The sequence below is a fragment of the Mustela lutreola genome, chromosome 12, assembly GCF_030435805.1.
Source record: "Mustela lutreola isolate mMusLut2 chromosome 12, mMusLut2.pri, whole genome shotgun sequence".
In the NCBI taxonomy this organism is placed as follows: domain Eukaryota; kingdom Metazoa; phylum Chordata; class Mammalia; order Carnivora; family Mustelidae; genus Mustela; species Mustela lutreola.
This window is the reverse complement of record NC_081301.1, coordinates 86,518,939-86,544,081: the sequence shown is the minus strand read 5'-3', so window position 1 is coordinate 86,544,081 and position 25,143 is coordinate 86,518,939. Positions and strand designations below refer to the sequence as shown.

At 42.6% G+C, this 25,143-nt stretch overlaps 1 protein-coding gene and 1 long non-coding RNA gene across 2 annotated transcripts in view; one reads left to right on the top strand and one right to left on the bottom strand.

Annotated features, from left to right (window-relative positions):
* The first annotated feature begins 230 nt into the window (after positions 1-230).
* LOC131812889 (uncharacterized) lies at positions 231-4,836 on the top strand. The gene is made up of 3 exons (XR_009346535.1): positions 231-361; positions 1,932-1,994; positions 3,197-4,836. It is a non-coding gene; the product is annotated as an uncharacterized LOC131812889 (long non-coding RNA).
* Positions 4,837-20,537: 15,701 nt separating this feature from the next.
* Positions 20,538-25,143, bottom strand: part of ALDH1A1 (aldehyde dehydrogenase 1 family member A1) — a 52,522-nt gene continuing 47,916 nt past the window's right edge. The window contains exon 13 of the mRNA XM_059143478.1: positions 20,538-21,163. Coding sequence (XP_058999461.1) covers positions 21,091-21,163 — 73 coding nt within the window. The 3' untranslated portion in view covers positions 20,538-21,090. The remainder of the gene's footprint in view (positions 21,164-25,143) is intronic.

Genomic DNA, 25,143 nt, shown 5'->3' with positions numbered 1-25,143 from the left:
TCCTTCTTTCCCTTTCTTCTTTTATTTCTTTTTTTTTTTCCTTCTAATTTTAGTGTGGTATGAGACCACTTGTCTTATACCTCCTCCTATAGGATCTATCCTTCTGTGCAAGAAATGGGAAGGTTTTTTAAAACTAATTATTTTTATTAGCATATAATGCATTATTTTCCCCAGGGGTACAGGTCTGTGAATTGAAGAAATGGGAAGTTTTAAAACATCCTATTCTACCAGTGGATGCGAGAACCCCCTGCTCTGTGTTACACTTGGTAAACAACACCACAGGTTGCTTTCAGTGACCGTGAGAGTTCTTCAGATTCCAACTTGCAGAACGTTCCTCGGGGACCCTGTGATGCCCAAGCAGGTATGACAGCCATAAAGCCCCCTGAGAGATACCTGTGAAGGGCTCTTGGCAGGGGGGTGGGCTAGAATTCAGTCCTTAGAAATCAGCATTAAAAAAAAATTTTTTTTTTTTTTAAATAAGAACTCAGCATTGAGATGTCCACAGAAAAGAAGGCAGATCTGTGAGTCTGTCTTGTTGGCAGAAAGTGTCCTGTCGTGCTTCATTCCCTGTGCACAGAATGTGTTCTTAATAACCATCTGTTGAATGACGGGAACTGGGGTCACGCCAAACTCTCGGGCTCGATTTTGAGATTCAGGGTTGGTATGCAAGGGATCCTGTAGAGCTCAGAGTCACACCCTTCTGGAACCTCCAGGCCTGCTGGATGGGAGAGGGGGAATCAGTACAGGCCAGAAGTATTCACCCTTTTCTATAACCCATTCTCAACTAAAAACCTGTTGCTGAAGCTCAGTATGTAGACAGTGTAAGAGACGTCTGGTTGGAGCTGGAGGGGGCAGGCAGGGCTCCCCAAAGCTGGCCGTTCACCCTTTGCCTTGCCACATGGACACCCCCTCCTGTTCCATCAAGAGGCACATGGGACAGTTGACAAAAACCAGGACCAAGACACTAGAAAGAGGGCTGTCCCTTGAAAACTAGCCTCTATCCTGTTGAGCCTACGACGGATCATCTCTTAGAAACCAGCACATCAAAATAGAACTGCAAGAGTATTACACTAAGAGAGCAAGCCTTGTTCCACGGGGTGAGCGGTCACCTTTAGTGGGATGCAAATTCAGCAGGAGACTGATGTGGGGCCACCCCAAAGGGGGTGAGAGCTGGGCCCGTGCAGGAAGCTACCGTATGGGTCCAGCATTGTCTCTTAGTGGCAATGGAGTGCAAAGAGCGCCAGGCAGTGTGGGGAGGTGTTCGTGGACTCCCTAAAGGGATATTTAAGGATAAACACCCCTGACGGGATGCCCCAGATGGAAGAAGGAAGTGAGGGAGAAGATTAAGAAGCGTTGTCTTGATGTGAGGAAGCCTCGTGAGGAGCCAGCAGTCGGGCGGGGGGGTGGGGCGGGAGGAGGCAGGAGACACCCATGGGAACAACTGTCAGATACCCCTTTACCCTGGATACTGATGTTTTGAGGAGCAGGTCACCTGAGGGCAGGCAGCAGCCAAGGTTGGTTTTCCTGACCCCAGCTGGAAGACCTGGGAATGTTAGAAGCTGCTTGAGAAGGTCAAGCAACCTTGACCTTCTCCATTGACCTAAAAGGATGATCTTACCAACATGGTAGCTCAGGTTTGTTTCCACATGGAGTCTCTGACTGGAAAGAATGGAAGTCAGGTGGAAGACTATGAAGCCTGCCAGGCCTCCAGCCCCTTCCCTCCCGGAAAGTGTTCTGGGTTCTGCAGGCTGACACGTTTGGATGGAAGTGTGAGTTCGCTCAGCAATCTGCTAACCAGGTTTGCCCCGTGAGACATATCCGGGGACTTCGCTGAGTATTCACACAGGGAAAAGGAGAGCAAAGAAGGCTTGATACAAGCCTTGACTTTATTTTGGGATAGAGATTATGGATTTCTCTCCTCTTTTCTCCAGGAGAATGGTCAGTTTTGGGGTCGAGCTGGTGGGCCTGTCTGAGGTGGCTCTCCCTGGGAGCAGGTATGTCTGCGATCTCCCCATGTTCCTCAGAAGTGGCTCTGTCACCCCAAAGCCACTCTCAGACATTGATCCAGCTTTGTGTTCTCCTCAGTGCTTACAACCAGACAAAATAGTGTGTATTTATTTGTCTGCTTCTGTGTTACCTCTGCCTCCCTCCCTAGAGCACGTGCTGAGGGAGAGCACGGACTTTCTCAGGATTCCTCGCCATGTCCCCAGCTAGAACAATGACTGGCGGGCGCCTTGCCATGTGTTCTCAGTGTTTCCCTTCCTCATTTCACTACTCAGCCTACGGATTGGGCACCATCCTTATCCCCATGTTATAGGAAACAACTTTGCCCTTAACTTGGTCAACATCCCACAGTGACAACTGATGAAATCAGGATTGGAACTCTGGGCTTCCTGCTCCCAAGCCTCCAGACTTTCAATCCTCTTTCCTCATCTGCCAAGTTTCTGTTGAATTAAAACCACTCTCTTGATGAAGAAATTATTTGCAAGTGTTTTATGGGCGGTTGGCTTTGTGCCTCTGTCGCTGCATCAAAGAAACGGTGGTCCCGGTGGTGGGGGAGCCGGGTGCGGTGCCACAAGTCCGCGGTCCTCAGTGTTCAGAGGGCTTGGGTAGGGAGGTTCTGCAGAGCTCTAGTCTGTCTGGGTGTGGAGGTTTGAGAAGGGAGGGCAAACAGTAAGAGAAAAGAAGTTGAGTTAACAAATGAACAAACAAACCCAGCAATGAAGAAAGGAATAGTTATTTGTTGGTGGAGTAAAATCAGGTAAGGGTAGAGGGCGTACCCTGTCCTACCCTCAGTAACCTGGCCACTCTCTTTTTCAGGACTCTGATGAGAATAGGGAAAGCCTTGAGGTTCCTGTCTCCTCATTATTATTTTATTTTTTTTCAGCTTCATTAAGATATCACTAAAAAATAAAACTTATATACCTTTAAGGGGTATAATGTGATGGTTGGTGTGTGTAAATATTGTGAAATGGTCACCACAAGTCAGTTAACATATCCATCATCTCCCGCAGTTAGCCCTCCCCCTTTTGGTGTCCTGAGGAAAGTGCACATCTCCTCTCGGCTTATTTCAGGTCTCCAGTGCAATATTAGCAATAGTCGCCACGCTCGACATTTGATCTCCAGAATTTCTTCATCTTGTAACCGGAAATGTGTCACCTTTGACTAGTACCTCCTCATTTCTCCTACCCTCCAGGTCCCAGAAGCTACCGTTCCCCGTCGGGTTCTGTGACTTCTTCCAGTCTCTTTGCTCCTTCCTGTCACATTCTGACTGGTTTCAATGGAGCGGAATCAGGCATGTCTCTGTGGAACACGCTCAGAGGTTTTGGAGGACATCTTGCGTACCCCTTTTTTAACCTGGTAAGTGGGACTCTCTGAAGCCATTCCAATCCCGGGTTGGAAAGCCAGCTTCATAACTTACTCAGCACATGACCTTGAAGAAATAACTTACCCTTTTTTTTCAAAAGATTTTATTTATTTATTTGATAGAGACACAGCAAGAGAGGGAACACAAGCAGGGGTAGAGGGAGAGAGAGAAGCAGGTTTCCTGTCGAGCAGGGAGCCTGATGCAGGCCTTGATCCCAGGACCCTGGAATCATGAAGGCAGACGCTTAACGACTGAACCTCCCAGGTGCCCAGGGGATGAGTATTCTTCATCCCCTCGTGATGTTACCAGAACGATGAAAAATTGTATAAAATACACACACACACACCCCACCTAGTGCCATGCCTATGGCTCAGTAAATACAGCTGTCATTCATTCCATTTGAGAAGGCAGAAATAAAGCTGAAACAAAATATGGTTGGTGGGGGATAGATGTCCCCACAGGATTGTTTTGGTTAACAGAGTGTTTTTAAAAAGATTTATTTATAAAAAGGATTTATTATTCATAAATACTTGTATATTTATAAATATTATCTACTTATTTATTTGCATTGGGGGAGGGGCAGAGGGAGAGAGAGAATCTCAAGCAAATTTCCCGCTGAGCACAGAGCCCGAGGCAGGGCTGGATCTCAGGACCCTGAGATCATGACCTGAGCTGAAGCCAAGAGTCAAGCGCTTCACCGACTGCACCCCCTGGGCACCCCGTGATTTTGAACAGGACTAATATGGGCAAACAATGTTCAGAGCTGCAGCTCACCTTTCTCTTCCCACCTATGTTCTAGGAAAACAGTTTGCTAACATCCTGTGTTTCTACTGAAGGGCAGGGCTGTTCGAGAGCTTCTGTATTTATTTGACTCTTAGGCTTGGACAGTGTCTCGGTTGGATTCGTGTCCTGTTAGACAGTTACGGGTTCTTCACTTTTTTCAAAATTGCTTTGGAGGATTTATAGAATCTTGTTATTTTGCTGTGAGATGCTGGACGTTGGAGTGACTTGTCACAGATTGAGGTGTTATGCTTGCAGTGAGGTGACAAAAGCACATGGATGTCCCTGGGGTTGATTGTAGATGCCATACAGCACAAGAAACCAGGTCCCCACAAGAAGAGGAGATAAACACTGACAAATTCCACGTTAGAATCACGAGAGCTTTCATCTGCTAGTTCACTTGATCATAAGTATATCTGAATGTTGTGGGTGTGCCTTATGTGATGCGAGAATCAGGAAATATACAGAAGAAATGGCTGAGCTTATTTAATATTTAGGTAAATATTTCTTTGAGCTGGCTTTGAAATATAATGCACTTCTGCATTGGTGGCAAAGGTTACAAAGCTAATAACGTTTCATAAGGTCCCGGAGACCAGATTACATACGCAACATATCTCTTCTGGGCTGAGGCTGTTAAAAGCAAGTGTGCCTTGTTCACCTACCTCTTCCCTTAAAGTGGTGACCTTGACAGTTCCATGTTCTTTTTTTTTTTTTTTAAAGATTTTATTTATTTATTTGACAGAGAGAGATCACAAGTAGGCAGAGAGGCAGGCAGAGAGTGAGAGAGGGAAGCAGGCTCCCCGCTGAGCAGAGAGCCCGTTGCGGGACTCGATCCCAGGACCCTGAGATCATGACCTGAGCTGAAGGCAGCGGCTTAACCCACTGAGCCACCCAGGTGCCCCGACCGTTCCATGTTCTGAGGGCAGAGCTACTGGAGGCACAGGGGCTTCCATGCCCACCAAAGACTGTGTATGAGTAATCAGCCCTCACCGTGCAGACACTGAGATCTTGAGGGTTTTCTGTTACGGCAGCATTATATACCAGACCTCACTAATTGGGAGAATTAAGAAACTACCCATGGGACAAAGCCACAGGAGAAGAAAACAGTACAAAAAGAAAGGCCGTATAAGGTCATCCTTCAGAAACTGAACTGAGTTTGAGTTCAGGGTCAGCCGTGGCCTGTGACTTTACATAATACCACTAAACCTGTTTTCTGTAAAGTGGGAATAAAAATAGGATGTGCTTCAGAAGGCTGTGATACGGCGCCTGAGCGGCTCAGTCGCTTGGCCGTCCGACTCTCGATTTCAGCTCAGGTCATGATCTCAGGGCTATGAGGTCGAGCCCTGTGTCAGGCTCCATGCTCAGCACAGAGTCTGCTTGTGATTCTTTCTACCTCTGCCTCTACCCTCCTCTTTCTCTTTCTCAAATAAATAAATAAATAAATAAAATATTTTTTTAGAGAGAAGGTTGTGGTAGGAATAAATGAGGCAATTCATGCAAAATCACCAGGTTTTGCATAGTTCCTGGCACATAATAAGCCCTTAATAAAATGCCTGATAGCACAAACTTTAAAAAAAAAAAAAACAAAAACTCATCCTGCTTTGTTCAGGATATCTGTCAATATTGTGAAAGCCAGATCAGGCCCAAGTATAAAGGAGAGGTTCTTAAGATCTACAGATGGATTTTAGAGGGTGAGCAAACCCCTTAAAATTATACACAAAATTGCATAAATAAACGTGCACTTGTCAAAATAGAGTGAATCCTAAGTGGGAGTTTTGAGAGCATTTGTGGGCTTACGTAACAGATCATAGGAATGGAAAATCGAGTTTGGACATAAAAGATACTGCAGTGAAAGCATAGATAAGGCACAAAGACTCATTGGATTATTGGGAAGCTCAAGGATTCAGAAAAATTAATCTGGGAATCTGCAATGGCCCAAGCTCAAAGACTTTTGGCTCTGGTCATCTGCGCTACTTGAGACTGCTCGGGTCTCTACCCATCCCACCTTAGAGGGGCTCCTGTGCTCCAAGGGATATTTCTGCTCAGCCCACTGAGCAGTGCAGACTCTGGGCTCATGTTACGGCCCCCAGGCCCCAGCTGCGGTGACCACTATGGCCATTTTCGTAACAGGTTGGGAACCGAGCCAGCCAATAATAAAGCCCTTGAAAATAATCACATCATCAATGGGATTTGTTTTATTTCAATGGAAGCTTTGAAAATGAGGCAACAGAGGGTAAGAATGCTGGCTCTCAGGTCAGCTCGCTTAACCGAAGTATCCCAAGCTAGACCCTGCTCAGGTACCGCTGAATTCACGAATGATACTATCAAGACTTTCCTTTTCCATCCACCGGTTTTACTTTTCTTTGTGAGTTGACTTCATTACTACCTGGGCTCTCGTCATGAAGGATGTAATTTTATAACCAGCAGAGCAAAAGTTTCAGCGAAACCACTACCTATTGTGTTGCGAAGGAGGTACTAAGCCATGGGGGGATCTGAAAGAGCTAACCCAAACCAAATGGTACCACGATGGAAATCTCTGTTATCGAAAGGGTTGGCGTGGGGGATATGAAGAAGTCAGGAGAAAGATTTGTTTGAGTCAAACTGTTTGTGAGAAAGGGTGAGTGAGGAAGCTTTAAAGGAATCACTCTGAGAGATGGACATTATACATATAATGCAGTTTTCCCTGCAACTGAAATCTCAACGGTGAGAAAAAAGTTGCCTAGCTTTTCTAGAAACAACAAAGAAGAATTGCTGTGATGTTAGGCTTGTATTTCTAAGCTCTGACAACAAGAATGATGCATAAGGGTTTCTCTTGGACTGTGTAAGGCTATCCTAAGGCCGCCGTAACAAAATACCAAACCCTAGGTGGCTTTAACAACAGAAATTTATTTTTTCAGTTTTGGGGACCAAAATCCATGATCAGGATTAGAGCATGCTTGGTTTCCCCGGAGGCCTCTTTCCTTGGCTTGAGACAGCCACCTTCTTGATGTGTCCTCAGGTGGTCTTTCCTATGTGTGTGTCGGGGTCCTAATACCTTATTGTAAGGACGCCTGTCATACTGGTTCACCCTACTCACCTCATTTTGACTTAATTACCTCTTTAAAGGCCATTTCTCCAAATTCAGTCCCATTCTGAGGTACAGGGGGTTAGGACCTTAACGTATAAATGGAGTGGGGGAATGGGGCAGAAGTCAGCCCATAACAGACCGTGTGCGGCCAAGACTCATGAGAAAGCACCAGGGTCACTGTCTTAGATCCGATCCAAAGAGAAAAACTGAATTGTGGACAGTTTGTGGCTGTGGTAAGAATAAGGTTGAAAGCGTGATGAAGTATTCATCTGGTCGAGGGCATGAATGGCATGAGAGCCCCAACACGTGGTCTCTAAAGAACCCATGAAAATGCCCTCAAGAGAAAGTCAGAAGCAGAGAGAATGAAGCCTGAACACAACAGGGTCAGTCAAGTGAGGCCTTTCTTCCTGCCAGACTTCTGTCTCCTCTTGCATTCCACTCGGTCCCTGGCTCAGATTTGACCCTGAAGGGGAAGAGATCTGCTTATCAAGTTGGGAAAGGAAGAAACGGACGTATATTGGGTGAAAGTGGTAAATAAAAAGAAAAGATCATTTCTTCCTCTTTTCCAGTCCATACACTTTTATCTTGTCACCAGCTGTAGTTAGCAGCAGATGGGTAGCCTTAACTTTAACTCACAAAGGGGATTTGACATTCTACATATTGAATTACATCTTAAAAATATGAAGAACTTCTCACTCTTTGAGAGCGAAAAAAATTATACGTCTCTTAAAGTTTTGTGCAGGATCAGAACTTTTCCCATAAAATACATTTTGGAGGGAGAGGGGAGATCAAGATAAAAGTGTACACTGATTGTATCCCCCAAATCTCGTTCATTCTGTGTGCTGGATGTATTATTTATCATTCTCCGAAGTTCCAGCAATAATCCCAGGTAGGGGTCTGATTGGCTGAGTTAGGACCAGGTGCCTAACTCAACACCAATCCACTAGCCCAGGAAGATAAGAATTCAATCAGAGTTGACCAGATTGGGATCAGCGCCCATCCCAGAAGTTAGAGCAAATGTATGGGTTCCAACTTTCCTAATAAAGTGAGAATGAAGTAAAGCTGATTCCCCAATTAATACTAAGTTGGCACAAAAAAACAACTACCAACAAAGTTTATAGCAGCAACTCTCAAACTCTCAACTTACTTCCAAATTCAAGGTATAAATATTTCATGTTTAAAAAAGGTATAGGTTCCGTGATACTGGGAAAAATACCGGTGTACAGATCAGCAATCCTAGATTCTAGTGGTGATATTGCCACTAATGAGCTGGTGGACCATTTCACTTCACCTCTAGGACCCTCAGTTATCTTCTTCTATACAATCAGAGGTCTGGGCTACAGTGTATACTTGATTCCCTCCCACTTAACAACTCTATGCCAGGTACAGAATGATTTTATGTTTCTAGAGGGAGGATTTCGACTTTGCAGTCATTTTATGCCGACATCCTCCTCAAATCTACAGCAGACGATCTGTCATGACCAGCAAAGCCGTGCGGAGTTAATTGCAACGTGGATGACTTACAGAGACAGTTTAATTTCAGTGCTTCTCTTTTACCTGCTGGGTGTAATCATGTCATAGCTGCCGACATTGGTTTGATTCCAAAAAAGCTTATAAACCAGGAGAAGATCATATGGGACGTTTCTAAGCCCAGCAAAACCACTCTTTTTCTTTCAATCGCACCATCTGCCTAATGGGAAAATCCTACCTAGTTTTACCCCTCCAGAATGTGACTCAAAATGATTGGAGAAAAAAAAAATGCGAATGCAACGAGAGAGGGAATACCCTGCAATCCGTTAATATCCTCTGCCGAGTCATTTTGTACCCATTCTTGCAATTGGAGATCACAGGATTCTTGACAACCTAATAGCATTTCATGCCAATAACGTCCAGACTGCCTGTTTGTTTGATGTCATTCGGAACGTGCAATTATCCCAAGGGCAGGTTGGAGCTAAACATTGTCATCTTCCCTCAGCCCTTTCTGCCGGGGGAGGGGTGAGGGAGGGTGAGGCTGTGATGGACTTTTTGGTTTCAGTTATGCAAAGGTTCAGGGTTGATAAGATTTGAAGCTTTCCCCTTGCAGAATGTTTGCTGTTGTACATCCTGTTGGGGGAGGGTTTTTTTGTTTTTTTTTTTTTTTTTTTTGGCTCTTTTATAAAGGCCGTTTTGCTTCTAATTTTTATTTGGATGACAGATCCAGAAATTTCCGCATTGTTCGGTGTCCATCACCATTTGGACCTTCTTTTGAAGCTCTTTGTCCCTCTTTAAGGTAGAAAGGGGTTAGCGATCGGCTTCTCAAGCCCCGAACAGAGAGGGATCCCCATGGGACGGGTGCACAGACAGCCGCTTCGGTCTGCCCCTTTCATTCTTACACTGTCCCCACGCACCCTGCTCGATGCTCTACCTACTCTTTAGAAATGGTAAGAAAACAAATAAGAGTCAATAGGTCAGAGTTCTGAAGGGAAACCGAGCATCCCTGAGGGAGCGATGTTACGGGGCCTTATCCCAGGAACACGGAGCGCTGTGCCCCTTGCTTGGGATCCCTTCCCCATGCGGAGCCCACCCCAGCAGCTCTCCTTCGCCATTGAGGGACACTGTGAAGGGGAAATGTCACACCGTCTCTGGGCAGAGTACCGCCTCGCTTCCTCCTTTCTGCTCTTTCCCCAGGACTGAGCTACTGCCCTTTGCCATAGCTGCTTCTCCAACAGGCTCTGATTTTTATTTATTTTAGATTTTATTTATTTGTTTATTTATTGAGAGACAGAGAGAGAGGGAGCACGAGCAGGGGCAGAGGCAGAGGGAGAAGCAGGCTTCCGCTGAGCAGGGAGCCCATCGTGGGACTCAATCCCAGGACCCTGGGATCAGAACAGGAGCTGAAGGCAGATGCCTAACAGCTGAGCCAGCCAGACGCCCCAGGCTCTGACTTTAAAAGTACAGCGAGGGAAAGAACAATTACTGCTGGAAGGGTGCTGTCTAGGAGCCCTGAGTAATAAAGTCAGAAGATTTCAGCGTAATCTTTGTGCCATTACGCCTTACCTGTGTGAACTTGAACGAGTCCGTCAATCTCTTAGACGTTAGGATTTCAGATATCCAGTGGGATAACAGGAACTTCCCAGCTCACTTCATGAGGTGTTGCAAGAATCAAATACAATAAAGTGTGTCTATCATATAAAATGCAGCAAAAATGTGAGCTGTCACGCATAATTTCGTAGTTAATGATTTCCAAGCCAACTTTTTTTATGAGTTCTGGACTGTGAGCTGAAAACAAGGCAGAGCTAGTTACTCACATGAATTCTCGTAACTCTCCCAAGTTTTCACTGTTCTACCTCCATCTCAGCGAGCAAGTGAAGAAAGTGAAACCTAGAACGGTTATTCTACCCAAAGTAGCTCAATTATTTCACATCAGAGGCAGGAACTGGCTCTTTGAAGCAAGTCTGGGCAGTGCTAGAGTTACGTCTCTTGTGCAAAATCTCCATAGTATTTCTTCGAAGGATCATGGTGCCTGCCTGGGTTCAGAGGGACATGTTTCTGGGTCGCCTGGGTTGCTCAGTCAGTTAAGCGTCTGCCTTCAGCTCAGGTCAGGATTCCCGGGTTCACTGGTTGAGCCCCACATCGGGTTCCCTGCTCAGCAGGGAGTCTGATTCTCTACCCCCCGCCCTGCCGCAGCTTGTGCACACATTCCCTCTCAAGTAAATGAGTAAAATCTTAAAAAGAAGAAGAGCAAGAACAAGTAAAAGGGCAAGGACAAGAATAAGAAGAACAAGGGCAAGGGCAAGGGCATGTTTCTGATCTGCTTGGCTCACTCTTCTCCACCTGAAGCCCAGGCATTGCTGAGCAGCTCTGGTTCCCTCTTAGGCTCTATTCCTTCGACCCTGGCTGCCACACAGTGGGAACCCAGACGTAGAGCACTGGGAAGGGCAGATGCCCGAAACCAGAATTGTGCCAAAGGCAACATGTATGACTTACCTAGAAGACACGTTTTTCTGGACGTGTAACCAGAACTTGCAGAAGCCCACGGTCTCAGAATACAGACTCGTTCTGTAAGTTTTATTTGGACTTCTAATCAGTGTCAAGCCCAGTGCTGGAACTAGGGACGTGGAATAAAAGCAAAGCATCCCAGTTCAGGTTGTACTTCGCTCTCTGATGTGTGAGGCAAGCAAGGAAACAGAGGGTGACCGCTAGGTGAGATCAGCCAAGCACGCTGGGGGATACAGAGGGGAGCCCACTGGCTGGAAAAGCGGTAGACACGTGGGCGGTAGGGAAGCTTTTGGGTTAAGGAGCCCATTGACTTGTATCATGAAGAAGCATCAGCAGAGTCAACATTATGGTGAAATAGTTCTTCCTCCCCCTTCAGCATCTGTACCTACAATCTCCCTGTGCTTTCATTCTGTATTTCTACAAATCTTACCTTGATTTTTCCCTTAGCTATCACTTGACTCTAAAAAAATTCTTTAAATATTTCAAAAAAAATAATCTAAATATTTCCTCTTCCACCCTTTTCCTTAAAACTTGATTTGATTCAAAGCTGGTAGTTCTTTGTTGTTGGAAGGGATGAGCCCTAATAAAATTCTTTAATCTTTGAAAAGCAGCTGGGAGTAGTTTAAGAGTCTTGAAAAGTTACAGAAGTCTATAATCAGTCCCCTTGGCTGAAGAAGACCTTGGACGCTGGAGTTATGGACCCCGTTGTTTGAACATCACCGAGATGGGGACCCTTTCATTGAATGACAGAGATGACCGCTTCCTCGAGTGCTCCTTTGTGACAGTGAGTGTGAAGGAGACGTGGACGGGCTTCTCTACCAGCTGCGTCTTAGGAGGTTACCGGCCACAAAGACCCCCAGCTTATGGGTCTTTCTGCCAGCAGACATCAATAGGAGTATAACAGAGAGGTCTCAGAGGTCTGGACTTCAACATGAAAAAGAGGAAGAAAAATAAAATATATGTTTGAAGTCTGAAAAATCTCAATGATTTTTCATGGAACATTATTGCAAAGGAAAAGAGTAAATGTTGCTAATAATATTGTGTCGTTTGTGATTGCTTGACTGGGCTTGGTACCCCGTTCTAGTTTTACTGGTTAAGAATGGGGGGGATTACGTGGTGAGACTGCCTGGCTTCCTATTTTGACGCTGCTGCTTCCTAGCCATGTGAGTTAAATTTTCTGCTTCCTCCCCTACAAGTTGGAGAAAGTGGTTCCGGTCTAATGTCCTTGTTGAGAAGAGGCCATGAGATGGTTCATCGTGTGCACCTACAGTAGGGCCTGGAGTGAACTCAGTGGTCCGCAGTGGGGCAGAGGGTGCTGTTGGGCTGCATGGTGTGGTGTGGGGCTGGGGGATGTTGGCGGTAGTGCCTGGTGTTCTGGGGCGGCCGCCCTTCCACTCTGCCCGCGGGTTGGCAGCACTACTGAGTGCCGCGGGGCCTTAGCCTGATGCAGCAGCCAGAGGGTTGGAGAAAGAATGAGGTTGGGGCCAACCGAACTTTCTCTGGTTGGGGGAGAAGCTGAAGGAAACCAGTCTGTTTGGCAGGGTGAGGACCCGCGTACCCGGTGAGGACCTCGGGCTTTCTGGGACATACTCAGAAGATGGATGAAAAAGACACATGGTATTCAAAAATCTGCCGACCTGTTTGAATTTGTCTAAGACTGTGAGGCGCCCCTTCTCCCACGGTGCCCTGCACTGTGTCCTTCAAGCCTTTGTTGAGTGTCAGCGGTGGATGCTGAAGGTATTGTTTCTTCTTACATCTAACTGAGAACTCCAGAAAAGATTCAGTTATGCTTCCAGAACTATCTGGCAACAGATCTTCCTCCTACTTCCCCACCCTTTCATTAGTATCCCGTTCTCACACTTGGCTGGAGGATGATAAGACATGTCAACCCTATTCTTTTTTTTTTTTTTTTTTTTTTTTTTGGCAGAGAGAGTGAGAGACACAAGCAGGGGGAGCAGCAGAAGGAGAGGGAGAAGCAGGCTCCTCACCAAGCAGGAATCCCGACGCGGGGCTGGATCCCAGGACTCTGGGATCATGACTTGAGCCGAAGGCAGACGCTAACGACTGAGCCACCCAGGTGCCCTCTATTCAAAATTATTAAAGAAAAAAATAGTGAACGTCTCTCTAAAGATAACTATCTTAGGATCTGTCAAGACACTTCCCATTACCAGTGGTAAAATGCGGCCATATACTCGGCAGGTATTATAACTTACTAGACCAAATAACTGGGATGAATCTCCACGGAATTATGCTGAGGGGAAAAAAAAAATCCCCAAAGATTACATACTGTATGATTCATGAAACAACAAAACTAACGAAATGGAGGACAGTTGGTCAGGGGTTAAGGCTGGAGTGAAGTTGGCAGAGACACCAGTGTGACAATAGAAGCAACACGAGGAATCCATGTGTGACAGAAAGTTTCTGTATCTTGTCTACAGTGACATCAGCGCTCTGGTTCTGGTACTGCACTACAGTTTTACACACTGTTACCATTGGGGGAGGTTGGATAAAGAGCACACCAGATTTCTTTTTATGATTTCTTACAACTACATATAAACTTACAATTATTAAATAAGAGTTTAGCTGAAAAAAAATCAAACCAGTGAATTTGCTGTTCATTTTAAGATTTTTCTTTTCTTTTTTTTCTTTTTTTTTTTTCTTTTTTTTTTTTTAAGATTTTATTTATTTATCTGACACAGAGAGAGCACACCAACAGGGAGCAGCAGAGGGAGAGAGAAAGGCAGGTTTCCCACCGAGCAGGGAGCCCTGTGCGGGGCTCAATCCCAGGACCCCAGGATCATGACCTGAGCTGATGCTTAACTGACTGAGCCACCCAGGCACCCCAGGATTTTTCTTTCTTTCTTTTTTTTTTTTTTAATATTTTATTTATTTATTTGACAGGCAGAGATCACAAGTTGGCATGGAGGCAGGCAGAGAGAGGGGGGGGGGAGGCAGGCTCCCTGCTGAGCAGAGAGCCCGATGTGGGGCTCGATCCCAGGACCCTGAGATCATGACCTGAGCCGAAGGCAGTGGCTTAACCCACTGAGCCACCCAGGCGCCCCAGGGATTTTTCTTTGTTAAATGTTTATGGCTTACCTTGGAATTCCATCCATCTTATAAAACGATCTTGTAAAAATCATGGAAATAAAACAGCAAATGAATCTTCATACATTTGCTGTTTTATTTCCATGATTTTCTCCTCCACTAGATTTAAGCATTGTGAGAACAGGATCTTTCCTTTTTATACGAAGCAAATACCCTAAGGCATCTAGAATTGTGTTAGCACAGAATAAGAACTTAATGCTCATCATTTCTTTCGTAATCCACTGTATTTCATAGACTTCCGGTAACCGTTAAGTAAACACATATAATAGGTTTTAATTTTTGTAACTGTATCAAGACAGCCTGCTTTGCAAGGGATTGAAGCTGATTTGCATTACTTAAAGGCTTAGTAAAAAAAGCTATCACTGGAAGTTTTTCCTTTTTTAGACAAAAGGAATAAATTCCAATAAATATCTGCAAACAAAATACAACAATGGGTGTTACATAACTTCTTTTACATAAATGAATAAAATATAATAAATACATAAATATTAAAATAATTAAATATAAAAAATTAATTAAAATAATTAAATATAAAAATAAAATAAAACACAGCACTGGCTGTTACATTTCTACTCAAGTATCGATTTAAACAACTACAGTGCTGCAGTGGGACAGAACTAGGAGTTAAAGTACAGAGGGTCTTAACCAAACCCTGCCACTGGTAATTTCGTGATATTTCAAGCATCACCCGATTTCTCCATGCCTCCGTGAAATGAAGTTATTGGGCTAGAAAAACACTACATTCTTTTCTAGCTCTGACATTTTGTGGTTGCATGAATGCGAGATGACTGAACATTGAACACAAAGGCTAAGCCATGTGCTTTTAAGTCCCCTAATCCTCGCTGAATTCATGTGGGTTGAACCTCCGAATCAATCACAGGGCGACCACTGTCCCTGTGGGCTCCCGTGCTGCCTTCGACACCAGCCTCTTCAGTTTGTTGTTCTCTTAGTCACGCTGTCCCAGACTATTAGCTTAAGGATTAATCATGAGGACTAGCAACTCAGGGGTGAAAGGCAGTTGAGTTCATTTCTTTAGAACTAACCCCACTTCGGTATTAAATGCATTTAAATTTGTAGCCTCAAATCTAAGCCAAGTTTTTTACTCACATTTTCTTCCACCCTGGTCTTTCTTTGATAATGAATTTTCACCTGTGTCTGAAGGAAAGATTAAAAAAAAAAAAAAAAAAAAAAAAAAAAAGGATGGGAGAGATGGGTATATCATAATTAAAGGGCCCTAACTGAGGGTAGCCTAACAGTTAGGACCAAGGAAGACAGAGCATTTAGAAGATACAAAGTCAAGGTCAAGAGAAAGCTATTTAGTGTCTAAAGAAACTCTGTTATCTTCATTGTTATTGTTAATTCATCAGTAGATGAGTTATGCGTATTGAGAAGTTGTTACATACTAGGAACCTTACCTTTTTGTGCATTTTACAAACATTATTTCACTTAATAGAATAACCCAGTTAGATAAGTCCAGTATTAATTCCTTCTTACAGATAAAAACAAACAAACTAGAATTTCAAAAGGTTGGTTATTTTGTCCCAAATTCCAAGGCCACCATGATTGCTATGGTGGTTGCTTTTGATTGCTAAGTGAGAAATGATTGCTAAATGAGAAAGGTTTAGTAATTGATCTAAGATAATACCCCTCGTGAGTGGTAGAACCAGAGTTCAGCATCTCTTTTACTCCAAACGTCAAGATCTTCCTGCTACAATTGTACTTTGAAAGTAAAGTCATTTAAAATGTTTCCAAGTGACTGAGGGATTTGTAACCAGTTACAATTAAGGTGCCTTGCTAGACATCATTAGAATGTTGGCAACCTGTTATTATGAGAAAATATTCAAATAAACAAACTAGGGAATGAAATGAAAAAGGGAAGTATTGCAACAATGCATACAAAAAATAGGTACTAATGTCCTCAAGGGAACATAGAGGACATTAAAAATGCAAAATTGTCCAAGGGAGAACCCATGTGTATAAAATCTTTGACAATTTATGAGGAAAGATGGTAATTAATAGTCAATCTTGAAATGAGGTATTTATGCTTTAAATCTACTTAATCCCCTTTTCTGACTCTTACTAATTTAGTGAGTTTTATGCATCCCTTAGGTTTCTCTCCAGACCAAGACATATTGATCAACCTGGCTGAATATTAGGTATGTTTATGAGTTATACTGCTGTTATTAAGGAATAGTAAAACAAAAGAAAATCATGAATACCAAATGTAATTCATGATCCTTGATTAAGTTTTGGATCACAAGGGAAAAATGCCATCAAGGACAATAGTGAGACAATTTGAGAAAATAGTGCGTGGATTGTGTTTTGGATACTAGTATTTTGTCAATGTTAATTTTCCTGAATTAGGTAATTACTCTGTGGTTTTGATAAATTACATTGAAGAAAAACAAAACAAAACAAAAAGATATTGAAGTATTTTGGGGCAAAGGAACATGATGTCCAAGAGTTATTCTCAAAAGGGAATCTATAAAAAGAACGGGATGATAAAGTGAATGAGGGGAAATATTAGAAATTAGTTAATAAAAGATATATGGGAGTTCTTTGCACTGCTGTAGCAACCCCTCCAAAAGCTTGAAGTTATTTTAAAATAAAAAGTTAAAAAAAAAAAAGATGGAATTGGGAAGAAGAACCATAAGAGACTCTTAATCTCATGAAGCAAACTGAGGGTTGCTGGGGATTGTGGGGAGGAACAGGGAGGCTGGGTTTGGGGCATTGGTATGTGCTATGGTGAGTGCCGGGAAGGGTGTAAACCTATGATTCACAGTTCTGTACCCCTGGGGCAAATAATATAGTATATGTTCATTTAAAAAATGGGAGAAAATGAAAAAAAAATTTTCTGCTTTCATATTTGGTACATTCTTCTAGGCTTGGCAAATCTTTAAGTAAGTTACTTGAGAAAAAGTAAACAAACAAAAATCTTAAAATCTTGTGAAATCCACTGAAGGTACACCATGTCAGCCTCCTAGAACATTTCTATAAAACTCAGAGATGTTTATTTCTTAAATGAAATGACATCCTGCTTGTGAAATTAGTGAGTATATCATACTAAATCAAATGTGTGATAAGCATTGCTATACTTTTGCCAGAGATATTTCATTTGGCAAGAAAGTTGACTTTCTAGGGGTTCTGGAATGAGCCAAAGTGTTTATGGATGTCACTGTTTTTCCCTGGGATAATCCCACCATTCAGAATCCAAGGGCCAGCTTAGAGACAGGACAGAGGGCATTCCGAAGCCCCCAGCAAGAAGTCTGTGGCCATTACTACCCTTGTGCAGAATTTCAGGGCCATTTTGCTTTCATTTGTGTCCTGACGCAGGATCGTATCTTCCAGAATATCACAGTCCCAGCACGCTCCAAAAGTAAGTCTCTGTGCCCTTGTGGCAGTCACTGAATTTTGGCTTCTAGAGAATTCAGCCATCATCTCCAGTTCTCTTCCCAGTGTACTCTTTTATCATCAAAATGGAAAGGCTCAAATGCATCTGCAGAGTATATATAAACAAGAGTTCCAAGATAAATTAGCAGATGAAGTTCTAATCGGGAACTTGTGCTTCATGTGAAAACAACCTGGTGGTATATGTGTACTTCTAAAGGTCCAAGTGAAATGAGACAAAAATAAAAATCATGCATTACCCAGGCAAAGGGGAGATTCCTTCCTCCCTCCAAGTATGTAAAGAAATGGTCAAAATCCTCTACGTTGAGTTAGCTCTATTTTGAATTGGCCACAAAAAATTTTAAGAAAAATATTTTCCTCCAATTTCTCCTTGGCTATTACAATATAATGCAGAAAGAATCATGCATTCTAAAAAAAAAAAAAAGGGGGGGGTAGGGGGGAAAAGAGGTGGGAAGCCACTAGGACATTTGAAAATCTGTGTTGTCTGATCTCTGACATTGCCTCTGCCTGAACAGTTAGTTCTAACTTGGTTTGGTATTCCCCGAGCAGAAAATACTTTCTATCATGTGGATAATGAGGACAGTGATATCACATTAATGATTGCAGAACCGAATTATTCATGATAAAATTCCTTATTATATTTTCTGTAGCACATGGGCTAATAAAATACCCTCTAACTTTTCAAGGTTGGAAGAATTACTGCCAGCATAGCTTTATACATTGGAGGAAAAGAAAGAAAAATAATGTCTAGAGGCTCAGGACAAGCCAATATGAAACAGGTATTTTGTTTAATCCTGTAATCTCTTATTTATACAATGAAGATTTAATTTTCAAATATTTAAAGTTGCTTCTGGCTTTTGTCTTTCACCTCTTTGTTTTACATTGTAGAATGTTCTGATGGGTTGCCATTACAATATTAACTTGTCTACCTATTAATTTATTTATGCATGGTTTTAAACACATCTCTTAAAAAAATGTAGACACTGTCTGGCTTTGGGAAAACACAGCCCTCCTCTGTATTTGGGTACTTTTTCTTTGCAATGTCCAAAGATTTTTCAGTTCTTCCCAGGCCTTTGATTCCTCCAGTTTTCAAAGTGATAATTGTGTCCCACATCTTACAAGACAGTCTGGACTGCCAATCTTCTAGGCCCACACAGTTCTGAAAAACTTTTGCAGTTGGAGTTGAAATTATTTTGGGTCTAAGAAGCCAAAGAATTCCATTTGTTCACACATTGTGGAGCTGGACTGTGACAGCTGTTACGTTTCCTAACAATAGTGTTACTGAGGGATCTGCTACAGTAAAATGATAAGCAATTATGTTTATAAAATCTGAATCTGGAAAAAAATGTTATCCTAAACATTATTAAGCTTAAATTTTGGGTTGCTGGATTAAGAACATTTTGGAATATGTATACACAGAAAATATTCACTTATTTTTACTTTCTCTGTGGGAGCCCAGACAGAAAGTTCTTTGTATCAGGGCATAAATATGTAACTTCTTCAGTGTCCACAGAGGACAATTGTGCCAGTCGCTGCTCCTTGATCCCCAGCTCTCTCGTCAGAACACTCAGTGCTAATTTGATGCTCAGAACAGCACCCTCCAATGTGCGTCCCTTAGTGTTAAAAGGTGTTAAGTGAGGGTAGGAGAAATGGAAAGTGTCTGGTTAAATAAATCTAGAAGAAAATCCGTATGAAACAAAACTGAACGAGTTGTAGGACTTCTCAGATTCTAGAATACACTGCCGTGCAATCTGAAACTCCAAGAGAGGAAAATATGATAGAGAATTTTTCCAGTATTTTTCCCCCCCAGAGGAACATGTCCTGAGAGAATGTTACAGAAACTTTTCCTTCTTCATTCACTGCAAATCTGCTCATTTTTAAGTCTCAGATCTAGTGAAATTTCCTTCATGAGGCTCTTTTCAGTTCCCTCAGTGAAAGGTCATCCCTTTCCCTTTGGTACGTTATTACCAAGCTCTTCAGAGTCCTTGAATTCTCATTCCCTTTCAATGCCCCATCATTTTTTTTTTTTTTTTTTTTTTTTTTTTTTTGTATAGTGTCTTTGTTCTCCACTAAAGCAAAGCATCTTGAGGTAATGGAACATCCATTATTCACTTGTTTGTGTGGCTGTGTGTGTTTAATAACACCTAATGTAGCACCCAGAACCTTCTAGAAACTCAGTAAATGTTTGCTTAAAGCCTGAAGCCACCCACCTACCTCAGATGTTTGCTGTTGATTTCAAGAATTCCTCTGGAAAGGAAAATACGTTTCTTTACCTATTAGAGAATGAGTGGATTTGACTTTTACTCTTTTTTTTTTTTTAAGATTTTATTTATTTATTTGACAGAGATTACAAGTAGGCAGATAGGCAGGCAGAGAGAGAGAGGAGGAAGCAGGCTCCCTGCCGAGCAGAGAGCCCGATGCGGGACTCCCGAAGGCAGAGGCTTAACCCACTGAGCCACCTAGGTGCCCAGACTTTTATTCTTAAATTCATCTTGATGTCCAATTTAACACTGATTTCCAGTGATAGGAAGAGTAAATAACCATACACAAAACTTCTACTTAAAAAATTCAAACCAGGGTGGCCTGGGTGGCTCAGTCAATTGAGTGTTTGACTCTTGATTTCAGCTCAGGTCATGATCTCACTAAGGGTCATGGGATTGAATCCCCCCGCACCCACCTCCCCCTGCACCCACCACCCCCCGCACCGCCCCCCCCAGGTCCAGCTCCGTACTCAGTACAGAGTCTGCCTCTCCCTCTGCTCCTCCCAAGTCATGCTCTTTCTCTCTCTCATATAAATAAATAGTCTTTAAAAAAATTCAGACTTAACAAAAATCATGCAAGGTTGTTTTTATTAAGCTTTATGTTTAGGTTACAGCGAAGTACTTCAGGCATTACTTCCTTTGACAAGCAGACACGACATTCTAGGCGACATCTCAACAAACTCCAGTGACTTCACAACTACTGGGAACAGAACAGATCTATTCTGCAGTTCAAAGGTGTGTTAAGGACTTTATGGGGTCATTAGAGAAAGAAGCTACATGACAACTGGTCCTCTTCTAGAACATGATTATCCTGGACAAGTAGCTACAAAGAGAAGTGCATGGCCATTACAGAGTTTGGAGAGCTCTTACATCAGATCCGTCCTTTTTTTTACAGATAGGACTTGGGGGCGGGGAGGGGGTCACATATCAGAAGAGAAAAGATTCTTTCAGAATAAGCTACATGTCAAGTTTTCTATGTGTAGTTTTAATACTAATATGATTAGCTGATGTTTAAGAAAAATCAAGAACAGAACAGTTTTGTATTTAAAACCCACTACAATATATTAGTGACTGTAGGAGATGCTTAGTCATTGAGGATGTTTTGCTCCGTTCTTGTGCTTTCTTTATGAGTTCTTCTGAGAAATTTTCATTGTGACCGTCTTGACTTCTGTGTATTCGTGGAGACCATATTCTCCCCTGGAGAGAGGGGGAGAAACCCACAAAAGTTAACACAGTAGTGCAAATGGACCATGGTCTATGGTTTAGTACAGATTTGTTCTTGCCTATCTGGCTAGGGACAATGGAAAATATTTTCTGAGTACGGAAGCATTTCAAATAGTAGCCAGCCAACCAGAAGATATCTGGTCTTACATAAACCCCCTTGTGGGGAACCCTTTAAAGCTCTTTTTATTATTTTGCATTTTAAATGACTATGTGCGTTCTGTTGATTTTCACATAAATTATCTAGTTTTGACATTGTTCTGCTTGACTATAAACAAGCTCACCACAAAAAAAAAAAAAAAAAACCCAGATAATGCAGTCCAAAAAGAATTGTAACATTTCTAGTTTAGGTTCGAATAAGTAAGAGAGATATAGTACAAGAGGAGAAGTCGTAATATATAATCGCTTGAGTGGTGCAGTAAAACTATAAATTCAAGTGGAGCTTAGCTCAACAGTTTTATTGTGTGTGATTGGCCCAGAAGTGATGACAGGGCATTTTCATGCTAATGTGCCCTGATAGAGTTTGAAACATATTTTCTAGCTGTATGTAGTTTGAGTAGTATCTCTTGATTTGGGGGAAAACAAAACAAAACAAAAAATACCGACCTTTATTGTTAGTTTGTTTCTTTTTTGTTTCGAGAGAGAGGAGAGAGTTCATTGGCTCAAATTCAGACCTTTGGGCTTTTTGTGGTTTCAGGGTTTTTCTATTCATTCAGCCCCTGCCATGTGCTTATCTAACTCTTAAACCCAACCCAAATGATCAAGAACTAACCTGAGTCAACCAGTTAGCATCCTGGTACCCGTTATTGGGTTTACTGAGAGCTCCTACCAGTTTTGGAAACCGTAATTTATTCTCTTTTGAAGAAATGACTAAAAGCCTTGGGTTCGTTATTCTCTATATTGTTTTGGTGAGAGGACTCGCATGTACGTAGCGGCACTCTCAAAATCATAACTCGGGCACATGCAGGCTGACAGGAAAATGATCTCGATCTCTTCCCTCCCCTCCCTTCTGGTGATGAAGACAGGTATGTAGAAGACAACTTCTTCTCGTGGTAACCTAATCCTCTTAACGCTGATTATTTTCTTGGGCAATTAAGCTTCTGAAAATACCTTCTGAAAGCTTCAATGAACATGTTCTTCAAAGTAATTAAAGGACTTAGCCTCAGTTGTCTGAAACCCATTAAAGGATAATATTTTAGTAAGTATTTTATCTCACAAAGTTAGATAAATTAACGCATGATTTTTGCCAATGGGCTTTCCATTGTATTTCGGGTGACATGGACACTTGAAACTCTCAGGAGAGTACTACGTGTGATTATTGTCCTACTCCGGCTGAACTAAGTCCTGCTCCTAAGTATCCCGACGCATAGACATTCCTATGTCTGCAATACAACACAAACACATTTGTTTGCATTTCTCTCTGTCTTGCGGCTCTGTGGGCTACTGGTTCTGTGCTTCTAAAATCCTCAAGGTACCAGTCACCGGGGCCTTGTTCGAATGCTGATTCTGTTTCAGTAGGTCTGGAGAGAGGCCCGAGATTTCTCTTTCCAGCAAACCTCTGCGGGACCCTCTTGCATCTCCCCCGGGTCCACGCTGTAGTGATAAGATCCCGGTAAGCAAGTTACAACTTTCTCTCTCTGTCCCCAGAACATAGCCTGGTGCCGCTTCAGTGGGCACGGGGATAATGTTCGCTATACTGACTTGGAGCATATAACCGAACAAACAGATTCATGTGCTTTCTCTGGAAGTCCGGTAGTTTATAGCCCTTTCATGCCCCCCTTTCCTGCAAGGGACAGGAGGAAAGAAATCTCTTGTGAGGTGCTAAGAACTGATTAAGTTTGCGACTGTATACTAGTAAAGTCTCCAGTGACTTCGTTCACTCAAGTAAAAATGAGCACAGTTACACAAAGGAAGGAGTTTCTACCATTTGACTCAGTCCAGTGCCAGCATCATGAACGGAGACCAATCCCAAGTTCAGGGACTTAGTATTACCACCATGCTGAAGTCTGTGCACCGTTCGTCTTGGCTCTTTGAGGACTCTGTTCCCAACTGATCAATTCACCCTTCTGTCTTTAAGGATAAATTGTAATTGAACTCTTGGGAGTCATGTAAGTTTGCTGCTTCAGTAGTTCTCTTTAAACATCTTGCAGTAAATGACTTGTTAATTAAGTTGGCCAAATTTGGGTTCAGGTAGACATTAACAGCATCCTCAGCCAGAATTTTTGCAATAAAAAAAATGACAGTATAACGCTTCTTTGTATTTACATAGATGTAGAAGGAAATTATATACACGTAACAGAATTTTAAGAAATTATTTATGTTTGATCTTTATTTTTCCATTTCCCTCTCTTACTTGATTTCCTTATGCCTCAACCTTAAAGTTGGACCAAACTGTATTCAACAAAATTGATATATTTGGTCTGCTTTCGTCATTTTGTCCCTTATGATTGTTTTGTCTTCAGCGTTCTTAGGGAAACATGTTAGGTAGCTGGGCCAAGAATGAGTTAACTCTCCTTTAGAATACAGCTTGTATAGCTTGTATTTGTACAGAATACAAAGTAAAGCTTTTTGTACAGTAATTAGTTCTGTTAAGGGGCTCTGTAATAATGGATGTTACAAAGAAAAGGAACGAGGGAAGGAACCATTTGCTGAGGCCCCACCTGGTGACAGAATGCTGTGGGGTAGACACACAGTGTGTCGCTGGCCTCTCAAACAGCCATCTTAAGAGGCTTGTTAGCATTTCCATCTTAAATAGGAGGGAACAGAGGCTCAAAGTGGTACAACTTGAAACAGACTGTATGGCTAGCAAGAGGTGCAGCTGGGATTCTCGTGCAGGTCGGCTAGGATCCCATAACGCTTCCTCTACGACGCCATGTTCTTTTTACGAGATGAGCTTGTAAAAAGCTCATTCTCTCCCCACCAACATTCTAAAGATACCCATGGTTTTTCACTGCTTCCTCAACAAAAGGCAAGCCAATTTTCTTGAATGCAAGACTTCTTAATCTGTATCCTATTTAACTCTAAAATCATACTCTCCAACCCCATAAATCCCCACCAGCCATCAAAATTCACTAACTCCCCACCCCCTAGCCCCACGCAGTGCGCCACATGTAACCTCAGGAACGCTCCCTTCTCTGCTTCCTGACATCTGACATTTGTTTCATGGCCTAGATCAAGTCCTGTGTTTTCTGTGCGGTCTTTTCTGATTCTGTCAGCTGCCAGTAAGTTCTTATTCACTGAGTTCCCACAAGGGTTAAAACTATGGAATCTTCAGTATGGAAAGGAGCTCACTGAGTCTCTGCAGTGTGTTCCTCCCGTCCTGTTCCCACCACGACTACTGATCATATTGGACAGACAAAATCGTGAGAGGTAAAGCAATGCCATGAATGTTACACTCCGGTGGTGCCCAGATTTTCTGTCCCTCAGTGCTGTGCTCTGCATTTAATCTGCTTTTCTACCTCCACGACTTATGAACTCCTTGTCTACGACTGTTCACTTCACAGTGTGAGGAGAGGAGATTCTGTTGCACAACTTATCCTTTTAGAAATTCTTGCTGCCACCACAGTTACATGGAGGATGGGTTGGGGTATCGCATATCTCTAACTCCTGGGCCCTGATATACAGAGCAAATGCTTAGTGAACATATTGAGAAGGAGGATGAACCATTTTATGATTCTTCCTTTCTACTGGCTCCCTGAAGATGATTGCTTCATTGTAATTTTGCTGATTTATTTAAACGACAAAGTAGATGCCTATTTAATGCATTTGTGACCTTTAGAAACTGAGGCTCATTCTTACTTGCTATTTACAGAATGGGCAGCTTTCCTACGCTTGATTCCATGAGGTCTGTATAGGATGTGTCTTTATTCTTTATGACTTTTAAAACATATTGATAAATACAAGAAAATTTTGAGATGAAATGGTTAAAACCGTTTGAACAACATTAACCAAATATA